Below are 12,321 nucleotides of genomic sequence, written 5' to 3'. Positions count from 1 at the left end.
TGAGAAATCCAAAAAGTCAATTGCTTATATTACACTGAAACAAAAAAAACCTTAATGAATCCCCATATTCTTTCAAAAAAATGTTGTAATTTAATGATTTTTTTTAGTGATGCAACTTAATATTTGTCCTGCATCATGCACAAGACAATGTTTATTTGTTTCTAACTTTGTGTTTATTCTATATTATCTATCCATCTACATTAGCTCTTTTTCCCAATTCGCTTTGTACAATTCTCTGTTCTGGATTTTAATCTGACTTTTGGTGGTAACAATAATTCTTGAATTACGTCTGATTCTCCTTTAAAAAAATTATTGTAATTAACATTAATTACAAAGTGAGTATTAAACTTTAAATGTACTAGATTATGTTAATTCACTTTGGAAACTCTTGTAAAATTTAACTTTAATTGTTTTTTCTCTTTATCAAGCGTAATTACAATCAAAATCACATGCAAGTTCCTTTAACATTTAATCTAGATACTATGCTTTTAAAATTTCATACTTTTTTCTTTTATTTCTTTTTTTGGGTTTGAAAGATGCGAGTAAATGATATTCATAATTGTGTGTTAGAGGAAACATAAACGTTATTATGTTTATATGTCCATATTTCTTTGATGATAATGAAAAATAGTGAATATAGTAAATTTTTTATATAATTATTATTGTTATGAAAATTAATTATCAAAATATAATAAGTAATTTTATATTAAAATGTGTATAACAAATACTTATACATTTGTTTAATTTGTATATATTCAATTTTTCATCACATCTCTTCTTTATTATGTTTTTTTTTTATCGTGAAAACAAAAAAAATTAATTAACAAATTTAAGTCGAAGGGTAAAAGAGATAAAATATACACAGAAACAATTATGACAACCAGTCTCTATTTTATTTTATTTTTAGGCTTAACTTTTTCGTCCTCATTTTCATAATGTATGTTGTGAATGGTCTTCATTTTGACAAAATGTTTAGAATGATCCTCATTTTTACCAAATGTTTAAAATGATTCTCATTTTCGTAATTCGTATTTTATTTGGTCCTTATCTGTGACGCCGTTTAAATCAGTAACAGAGTACTGTACAAGTGACACTGTTTGTATTACGTCGCATCGGGGTGTGTTATTGTACTATACAAATGACTAATTAACGTTAACTTTTCAATTTGGGGGAAATCTCGCAATTAGAGCTTGAGTTGGATTGCAGTTGCGCTCTTCATCGTTGGAGGCAATTTCTTCATCTTCGTCTTTCTTGAACTCGGATTTGCAAAGGAAGCAGCTAATATTTGTCATTTCATCGTTGGATTGCAGTCGCGCTCTTCATTTCAATTTTCCAATTAATCATCATCAACGAGGTAAGTGAGTTTAGGGTTTTCTGGATTGTGTTTACTAATGGGTTAGGGTTTTCATAATTCTATTTTGGGTTTGTTTGTGCTTGGATTGTTGTGATGTTCTGCATGGTTTCTAAATTACCACACATGTACAGTACACGTAACACACCCAAACGTAACATAATACAAACAGTGACACTTGTACAATGCTCTGTTACTAATTTAAACGGTGTCACAGAAAAGGATCAAATAAAACATGAATTGCGAAAATGAGAACCATTTTAAACATTCTGTCAAAATGATGACCATTTTAAACATTTTGTCAAAATGAGGACCATCTGCAACAAACACTACGAAAATGAGGACGAAAAAGGTATTTAAGCCTTATTTTTATTATCAGCAATACCAATCTCTATAATTAATTATTAGCAAAAAGGCATGTGTATTTACATTTTTATTACATTAAAATGAAGTTACAAAAGGGTATATTCTCTTTGGATAGATTATATGAGATAACATTTTACAAGGATGTGTAGTATTGAAATGTCAATTTTATAATCCATTAGTATTTGCTGTGATGCATAAATACGATACGTGTATCAGATACGATACATATTCAACACGTCGATACGTTTATTTTGAAAATAATAAGATACGATACGTGATAGATACACGATATATGAATATTGAGAAGTGTACAATAATTCTTAAAAATATAATAAATATATAATATATGTACTAAAGTTATCAACATAAAAAAATATAAATTATTATTATAGTAAAATTTTATTATAAGAAAACTCCCAAATAATGACCAATTTTAGTAACTAATGTTAGTGACCAATTTAGAAACCAATTAATAAAAAAAATTATTTTAATTATCAATTTAGAGACTAATTATAATGTTTTGTAATTGTTTTAGTTGCCAATAAATTTTAATTTTTAAATTGGTCTTTAATTGGTCACTATATAATGACTGATTATTTTTTGTCTCTAAAATTAATCATTATTCAAATATTTTGTTTACTATACTACGACCTTATAAATCATATACTTCATTGATAAGTATTGATAAAGTATCCTAAAGTATCGAACACGGATACGTGTCAGACACAGATACATAATCTAAGTTGAAGTATCGGTACATGTAATTGTTAATCTTTATGTCAATGAATTAAAGTGGTGTATTTTATATGAAAATTTGGTTCAACTAGTATAATGAATGATGAGGTCAGTCTCGCCATTTTGCATATTTTATGTTGGAAATCCCATTATATAGAAAATAATACGTAAAAGTATAAGTTTGCTTGTGTGGGTTAACCCTTTGAATTATAGGCCCATATAACAAGTTTAAGAATATGATTCGTTTATATTTAACAGAACTATTCCCTTGTTATCAATATAATAGATGTGAAATTATTTTTATAATAAATTTGACAGATCAGATGTGTAACCAGGGATGGCAACGGGGTGGGGCGGGGACGAGTTTCGCTATCCCATACTCATTCCCGCATAAAAAATTCATCATCATCCCCATACTCAAACCCAACGGGTATCAAACTTTTGTCTCATCCCCATCCCCACCGGGTAACGGGTATAATCTCGTACCCATACCCGTACCCGTGTTCTAACTACTTCAATATTAATTTTTATAAAATAAAAAAAATTACGGTAAAGAAAACATAATATTATCAAATATTCAATATTAGGAGGATGATGGTTTCTTTCATATCAAATACTTTGAAATAAATTATAATTGTCTACATTTTAGATTAGAATACTAAATAAAATTTCATTAGAACCAAAACATTTATTAAATTTGCAAACTACAACATTGATGAACTTAGTTGATAAAATTAAAAAATATTTCAAAAAAATATAAAAGGAAAACAAATATTCAAATTAAAATATATTTTAAATGTTTGTTTACTTCAATTTTTTAAATTCTAATGAATCTCTTTTTTATACACTAATAAAAGTTATAATACATCACTTGGTCAAAATGACACAAAGAACAAATAATAAACATAATAATAAAATTTTGATATAGATTTTGTATCTTTTGAACTTCAATATATGTTGGATAGTAACAAAAAAACATTCATAGCAATTACATTAAATTTTTATATTGAAGTAAATAAAAGTTATTTATACAATTAAAGTAAAAAAAAATTACAGTATGATTAATAATGAGTTATAAAATAACAAATAATTAGATAGAATATATCGAAATATTATTCTACATGATGAAAATAAACAATAAATAAAAATATTAAAAAATTAAATGTGTGTTTTAGAAATAATTTGAGAGACTATTGGAAGAAATCGCACAAAGAAAATCAAATGTATAATTAATGTATGATAGGATGAGAAATACCTTAGAGAACTGATTATTAAATTATGTTTGAAGTGGTTAAAATTAAATAGAAATATCATTAGTGACCACAAAATTTGTCATTAAATTACCAATAAATTAGTAATTAAATTGGTTACTAAATCAAGTACCGATTCGATCATTTAATCGATCACTAATTTAATCATTGATTCAGACAATAAATCAACTATTACCACCAATGACGAAAAATAGTGACTGATATGAGTTATTGACTAAATGAGTCACTATTTCATGTTTTTCTTGTAGTGAATTATCATATACTATTCCTAAATATCATTATATATATATATATATATATATATATATATATATATATATATATATAAAATTTTAACCACTTCAAACATAATTTAAAGTGAAAAAATTACAGTATGATTAATAATGAGTTATAAAATAAAAAATAATTAGATGAAATATATCGAAATATTATTCTACATGATGAAAATAAAAATAATAAATAAAAATATTAAAAAACTAACAAATGTGTGTTTTAGAAATAATTTGAGAGACTATCGAAAGAAATCACACAAAGGAAATCAAATGTCTAATTAAGGTATGATAAGATGAAAAATAGAGAACTAAGAAAACTTTTCAAATATCAACATATATACTCAATGGTTGAAAAATAGCGAAACTTATTTTAATGAAACAAAAGAGTTCTTCAAATTAAACAAAATTTAATAATAATAATAATAATAATAAGTAAAGAATTTTTTTATATTACCTTAAATTGAGAGTATAAACATTCTCATGTGAAAGGAAAATATATAATAAATAAAAATATTAAAAAATAATAAAAATATTCAAATGTGAGACATAATTTTTTTTTAATTAACATACATCATTTTAACATAATTACATAAAGGTTATGATAAGATAAAAAATATATTGGAGATGCGAATGAGTTTCATGACAAACCAATAATTAAAAGAAATAAAAAATAGAAAAAAAATTTATATATATATATATATATAGGGTTACTTAATTAATTGTGAATATTTTAATAATTTAAAGAGATATGGCGGGGACGAGTATTATGGCGGGGATATGTACATCCCCATACTCATCCCCATACCCAACTGAAAAAGTCGGAGATTCCCATACCCATATCCATACCCACCCAGTCAATGCGGGGATTCCTCGTCAAAATAGGGACGGGTTCAGACAATACTCATGGGGACGAGTTTATTTGTCATCTCTATATGTAACCTAATTTATTTGTTCAATGAGTTTGACATAAACATTGTCACATTCTAAATAATTTTATTGTATTCTATTATTATAATATAATTATTATTATTAATGATCGGATTATGCATTATTCTTTTAAATAGTTTGCTAATATTTTTATAATGTTATTATGCGTTTTGTCATTTACTCTTGTAATTGAATTATATAAATATATATTATATATTAGGTTTAATTATTCGATAGTTCCCATTTTGGCATAAGTCTGTCAATTTGGTTTTCATCTTTGAAAAAGTTTCACATTTAAATTTGTGAAAAAATATCTTAATTAGGTCATTTAAAATAAAAATATTAACGTGGTTAACAAAGTGTTAATATGTGGTCCTTAATATCATATGTGATACCGTCACTATCATATGATAAAACAATGTCATGTGATATATATATATATATATATATATATATATATATATATATATATATATATATTTATTTAATGTAATCTCTTCTTATTCTCTTTGATTTAATTTTGTTCCATTTTTTTTAATAATTGAAATATATATTTTTTACTCTGTTTTTTATAAGATTAAAACTAATTAAGTATAGTGATAAAAAAAATGCTATACTAATAAAATAATATAGTCACCCAAAATTTCTTTTTTAAAAGATTAATATTGTCTTTATTTAATTTTAGACCAAATTTATTATTTATATAAATGTTATACTAATATTTTTTTTTATTAAAAATGACTTTTTAACATATTACATTATTGTATATTATTAACTCATGTTTTGTTAATTATTACTGTTTCTTTCAAAATAGAACAATATCATCTCTCTGGTTTTTTACCAAATTCATTATTTGTATGAATGTTATACAAATATTTTTTTTTATTAAAAATGATTTAATAAAATGAGTATTACATTTGAGTATGGGGATGTTGATATATTTTTTCTCAAAATTAAGTAATGAAACCTGTCTCGTGCTCTTTGCCATCCCTAATTGATAGAATGTCTAGATTTTGAAACCAATGGAGATTTAAGTATTTTCTTTTAGTACCATTATAACATGTTTTGTCACGACAACTGTTAAATGTGAATCACATTAGTCGTAAGGCATAAAATATTTGTATAGAATAAATAAGCGTGGTAGAAGTGAGTCAAAACCGACTCACAGGTTGGCTCATCACAAATTAAGCTAAAAAATTATCAGTTTAATTTGTGGACAAAAAATTTTGTAACCCGATCGAGTTGGTGGGTTAGTAGAGGAATCAAAGTGTTCACCTAATTATCGAAATATTATTATAAAGATAACAATTAAAGAATAAAGTATCAACTTATATAACTTTGACAAACAAATTAACTAAACATATAAACTATTCAAATATTATTGAATCAAAGTGTTCACCTAATTCTCAAAATATTATTATAAAGATAACAGTTAAAGAATAAAGTATCAACTTATATTACTTGACAAACAAATTAATTAAACATAAAAACTATTCAAATAGTATTGAGCAATATGAAATTAGGTGAACCTATATAGTAGAAAATAATCAAAACAAAAAAATAAAATAAAAAAAATTGTAAAAAAATTTGGGTGGGTTAAGTGGGTCAACCCACCTTCAATCCGACTCAAACTCGTTTAATCTTTGAGGTAAGTGAATTAGGTTCAGTTCAACTTACTTTAAAAAAAAAAACTGATTTTTTTCAACCCAACCCGACTTGAATCTGTGATGTGAGCCGAATTAGTTCACGAATTTTAATCCATTTTGACATCTTTAAATAAAAGTATCACTTTAATTGTACACCAATCAGTTTAATATTTCTCAACCAATAAAATATTAAAACGTATATATATATATATATATATATATATATATATATATATATATATATATATATATATATATATATATATATATATATATATATATATATATATATATATTTACTTCTGTATAAGGAATTGTGAAAAGTTAAAAGTTAAAGAAAAAGGAGGGATACATTTTTTAATTTGATTAAAAGCTTCACATTTTGAAAAATATAAAATAAAAATTTATGTAAAATATGCTTAAAATTAAAACGAAGCTTTCCCTTTAATAATCACATGATACACACTAGTGTTAAAAATCGGTATTCATCACATAAGACAAAAATTTAAATCTGATTAAAATATACAATTAAGAATTCTCAGAAGATAATTCTTAAATTTTATCTCAAAATAAGTGGATACTTTTTTTACTTTATCATTTATAAAATAGTACACAATGATCAGTTACTGCATGATTTATGATGTCTCTATTTGAATGCGAAGCAAATTGATCGGGTCCGTTATTAAATGGATTGGGCTGGGCTGGCCCATCTGAGAAACCCTTCTAAAACATAACACTAATCCTTCTACTCTTTGCCTAGCGTCTCTCCACAGGTGCAGCCGCAGCTACACACAACAATCTCCTTCGGCGTTTCAACGGAAGACCAGGTTTTTACATGTTCATATCTGTGTTCCACTCTCTCTTTTCAATTTCTTTTGGTTTCGAAATATGTGAGTGTCGGAGATTCGTAGTTGTGTATACCACCTACACGAGTTTATGAGATTACATTTTTCAGGGAAATAGAGAATTAGGTATTTTTATTTGGTATCACTGTAGCATGGTATGCATATGAAGAATATCAAATGTGAATCATTTTAGTTGTAATGGCATAGTATGTTGATTGCAGTTTGGAGCTGATTTTCCATGTTTATATGATCTTTTTTGTTGACCCTGTTGTTTTCGTTGTTCTTTTATTTCTTTGTTGTTTGAAGGTAAGCAATGGTTAAGCATAACAACGTCATCCCAAGTGGACACTTTCGGAAACATTGGCAAAACTATGTGAAGACTTGGTTTAATCAACCAGCGAGGAAGACCAGAAGACGATTAGGTAATTTTTACCTAATTTCTTACTTGCTCTTTCGAACACTGTTGTCCTAATTAATCAGTTTGGCTTAATACTTATTATTCAATAAACAAGAATTAGTTTGAGTATGATGATTGCCGTGTTTGTCTTTTAATTTTGACATGTGTGTGACGCAATTTTTCAGCTCGTCAGAAGAAGGCTGTCAAAATTTTCCCCAGGCCAACTGCTGGACCTCTCAGGCCTGTTGTTCATGGTCAGACTTTGAAGTACAACATGAAAGTCAGAGCTGGGAGAGGATTTTCTCTTGAGGAATTGAAGGTAAAATGAATTATTCTTCCTCCATCCTCCCAAAAGCACCTTTTTATGAGTAATTTATGACTTGCAATAGATCCTTGATTGGTGGGGTGGTATTAATGTTATCAAATACTGATGGCTGTTTGAGCTGTCTGTATCCAAAGGTAACAGAGAGGGAGCCCTATGCATTATTTCTTTTGTCCCTTCTTTTAATGGAGAAGGTCTACCTATCCCACTGAACATGCTAATTGATAGTCAGCAAGTATGAAATTTTAATTCCTTGGAAAATTTTTAATTATCCCTGTTTCCATTCAAGTTTATATGATTAGTGTTGAAAGGACGAAAAGAAAATGGAAGCATGTAATTACGTAAAAACTGTGTGGAGCATTAGAAATTCTGCCTCTTTTCTTTCTTTCTAACAGAGCAATATTCATTTATATATCTTAGAGTGCTGGAATTCCCAAAAAACTTGCTCCAACTATTGGGATTGCTGTTGATCATCGGCGCAAGAACCGTTCTTTGGAGGGTCTGCAGGCTAATGTGCAGAGACTCAAAACATACAAGGCCAAGTTGGTTGTGTTCCCAAGACGGGCACGAAAGGTCAAGGTAATACTAAATATTCTTTGATAAATTTGGTAATTATGTGAACTCTTTATTTGTTTTTATGGTCATCATCATTCCCATGGAAGTAGGAAACTTACCAGAAGTTTGGGATTCTTACGACCCTTATATTTTGCAGACCGGTGATTCTAGTGCCGAGGAACTAGCTAATGCTACCCAAGTTCAGGGTCCATTCTTGCCCATTGTAAGGGAGAAGCCTACTGTTGAACTTGTTAAGGTAACAGATGAAATGAAGTCATTCAAAGCTTACTATAAGCTTCGTCTTGAACGCACCAACCAACGTCACCATGGTGCCCGTTTAAAGAAAGCTGCTGAAGCAGAAAAGGAAGACAAAAAATAGGGTCCTTGAGAAGCCAGTTTGTTATCCGTATTATAGTTTTGAGAAATTTTTGTTTGAGATTCTGCACGCTTGGTTTTGGAAGATCGTTAGTTTTAAAAACGTCAGTCAGTTTTTTCTGGTAAACTCAAGTTTGTTAATCGAATTAACACTCTGGTTTGTTATGTTTATTTATTTGATTTTGTCTTTCTGCAGCAGGCTACAATTATTCAATTATTCCTGATCCATTGTGGATGGCATAGTGTTTGTGCCCTCTATATTAACCCTTTATAAATTTTAATTTGATCATGGTTTTATTTTTTGTTTAAATTTTTTGGTAATAGTAATAAAATCCTATTTAAATTATTGTGACCGAAAGCTATTACAGTTAAATTGTAACAGAGCAACAACTCCTAACTGGTTACAATTACACAATCCAATATCTAACTATGCATACACACTATTATCGTAAGAATCGTATTTAAAGGTTACAATCTTCAAACTTCATCTCCGTTCCAATTATTCTTGACCATTGGACCTGTCGGTCCTTCCTCTCCAAGCACCTCATTTGGCAAACTCTTCAAAATCTTTTCCAGTGCAGATTTTAGATTCTTAGGCAAGAATTTCTCAATCTTCTTCAGCTCAACATCTATATTATAATCAATTTTAGGACCCCATTCCCTGAAATAGTTAAGCCAAGGAGGCTGTATGACTGCAGAACCTAAATATTCAGCAGAAACTAATTCAAATGCCCCCATATCCATAACATTGTTACTTTTATCAGTATCATTCCTTAAGCCTATGTTATCTTCCCCTTGAAGACTAAGTCCAGCATGTGGGTATGATGCATGACCATGCAAGGAAGAGTAGAATAGTGGTTTGTTGCCACCACTTTGGAACTCAATCTGAGAGGAATCAACCCATGTACCTTTGCTGTGTTGTGAGAAATAGACCTGCCATAGTTCACCACTAAAATTGCTTACCCTTAGTGTCACATGCTCCCAGTCCCCAACATGTTCACCGATTTTCCCCAATTGAAAAGAAATTAACTTAACTTTTGCTCTTGAAGGGCCATTGAATGGGTAGAAGACCCATATTGCAATGTCAGAGAAGGTTCCTCCAAGCATTGGTTTCACATGTACATAACTTTTGGCACTTTGCAAGTTTCCTTTCTTGACCCTCTCTTTGTTGGCTGCACCAGCAGGCAGGTCCAGCCAATAGGCACCATCATTGTTATGATCCTGAGGCAGGTTTGTGCCGTTTGGTGCTATTGGAACAGGATTTGACTCTTGCCCTTTCTTATATAGTAGAGCTCCATTGGAGAAAAACCAATCCACTGAAGACGGCATGTATTCTTCACTAGGATGCAAGTACATATTTGGAGAATAAACTTTGAGTAATGCATTGATTTGTTGTAGATTAGGCATGTATTTTGGGAGGGTGTTGGTGTTTTTCAAACAAGAAATAGATGGAGGGTTGGCACTCCCATTTTGAACAACAAAGGTGCCTACTCTAACACCAGGAGCTTCAATTCCCCTATTGCTTGGTCTAACATCATAAATACTGAAGCTGCCTGATTCCCAAATCAATGAATTTGTCTCACATTGGTCAGTGAGGTCTGATCTGACACACCTGATTTTGTCAAGGGAAGGCTTCTCTGGTGTGGTGGTGACAACATGGCCTAGAGCTTTATACCCATCAGGTGGTGTTGGAAGCCAAACATACACAGGATCATCTTGGCTAATCTTCATAGATGCATTGTTCCATACAAGTGTGAAATCAACTGGTTGTTTTAGAGCGGGGTTCCTTGTATTTTCGCAGCACACATCTTTTGCAACAAGAACCCATCCAAAAAGTGGCTTGTTGTTGGGTTGGCTGTAGCAACCCAACATGAAGAAACCTTGTGGTATTGATGGTTCAAACACGGTGAAACCTTGATTGTCAGGTCCACCGTCATGTGTGGTCCAAACTTTGTTGAATGCTGATATTTGAGACACTTGTAGTCCACCCAGGTCAATTATTCCAGTGGCAAAATCACCACCTACATGTCACAATTTCCCACTTGCAACGATCAACATGCATTTACTAGACTATATATCCAACAAGGAGATAACATATTAAGTAATGACCAATCAGTGAATCACATAATGGATACCTGGAGGCCAAGAAGAATTTGAAACAGGTACAGGAAGCTTGAATGTCGTATCAATGGGAAGAGATTGTTTTTTCTTGAAGAAATTCCCTGCACAACAATTATCCATTGTCGAAGAATGAGTGAGAATATGGCTACTATATGATATAGCTAGCGATTTTAGCAAGTGGTGTTGGTATATTCCTTGGAGGATAATTTTGAAGGTAGAGGTTTTCATATAAAGCAAAATACTATGTAGGATGTGTCGTACAAGGAAGATAACATTGCTACATAGACAACCGTCTAAACATTGTTCAACGTCACTTACACACCAAGTTGTTCATTAAACAAGTGACTTGCTTCTATTGTTTACCTTTACATCCCTTTTCGTAATGGCAATGTCAATTTGCATTTGTGAATGATGTGATCATTTATGATGGGAGGAACTTGTGCAAAACAGAGTACTGTGTTTGTCATGGATATATAAGTGTATAGTTATTTTGATTAAAGTAACAGTTAGTAAAGTAACCAAAACTTGTCCAATAATTCTGGAAAAAAATGAAGATATATTGAATTTATATAAAAATGGTTAATCGAGTTATAACTGCCAAACAGTTTTCTAATTAAATTAATGGTTTAATTACTCGTAAGGTACCCAGTTTGGGTCAAGGGTGTCAATTTGGTACCCGGCGAAAAAAAGATTTCAATTTAGTACCCAAGTTATTTTAAGTGCATCAATCAAGTACATTTTCATTGACGCCGTTAGAGTCATTAACGTTGACGAGTGAACAGGGTCTGTTGACACAAATATTTGACACGTGGTATGGCTTTTATTTCTGACGTGGTATTTTCAAAAAAAGTAATAAATGAATTTACGTTTGAATTAAAAAAAGAAAAGCATTAATAAATGAATTTACGTTTGGAAAGACGAAAATGTGAGTGAGAAGTGAGAAGCAGTGGAGGAAGAAGCGATCAGGGTTTTTGCAAAATCGAAGGGCGAATTGATCGGAGAAGGTGAAATCTTCGGAGAAGCTGAAATCGTTCGGAGCAGACGATCAAAGGTACGCTTTTTTGAGACCCCTGTTCTTCGTTCTCATGAGGGCATGGATTTAGGGTTTTTTATGCGATTGTGTTTGCTTTGAAATTGG

The 12,321-nt window shown here is 29.9% G+C and overlaps 2 protein-coding genes across 2 annotated transcripts; one reads left to right on the top strand and one right to left on the bottom strand.

Annotated features, from left to right (window-relative positions):
- Nucleotides 1-7,238: 7,238 nt before the first annotated feature.
- LOC114178639 (large ribosomal subunit protein eL13z-like) lies at nt 7,239-9,257 on the top strand. Its single transcript, XM_028064655.2, has 5 exons — nt 7,239-7,395; nt 7,720-7,835; nt 7,996-8,129; nt 8,553-8,711; nt 8,845-9,257. Exons 2-5 carry the CDS (start codon nt 7,727-7,729, stop codon nt 9,064-9,066), a joined length of 624 nt encoding a protein of 207 aa, XP_027920456.1. The 5' UTR covers nt 7,239-7,395; nt 7,720-7,726; the 3' UTR covers nt 9,067-9,257.
- A 99-nt stretch (nt 9,258-9,356) lies between these two features.
- Nucleotides 9,357-11,437, bottom strand: LOC114178638 (hypothetical protein At1g04090-like). The gene is made up of 2 exons (XM_028064653.2): nt 11,198-11,437; nt 9,357-11,083 (listed from the first exon to the last, which is right to left on the bottom strand). The coding sequence occupies exons 1-2, from the start codon at nt 11,409-11,411 to the stop codon at nt 9,540-9,542; spliced, it is 1,758 nt and encodes a 585-aa protein (XP_027920454.2). The 5' UTR covers nt 11,412-11,437; the 3' UTR covers nt 9,357-9,539.
- Nucleotides 11,438-12,321: the final 884 nt, after the last annotated feature.

Source organism: Vigna unguiculata, chromosome 3 (genome assembly GCF_037176805.1).
Source record: "Vigna unguiculata cultivar grain cowpea cultivar isolate G323 ecotype 2 chromosome 3, ASM3717680v1, whole genome shotgun sequence".
NCBI lineage: Eukaryota > Viridiplantae > Streptophyta > Magnoliopsida > Fabales > Fabaceae > Vigna > Vigna unguiculata.
The sequence above is the reverse complement of the archived record's forward strand: the minus strand, read 5'-3'. Positions and strand labels throughout refer to the sequence as shown.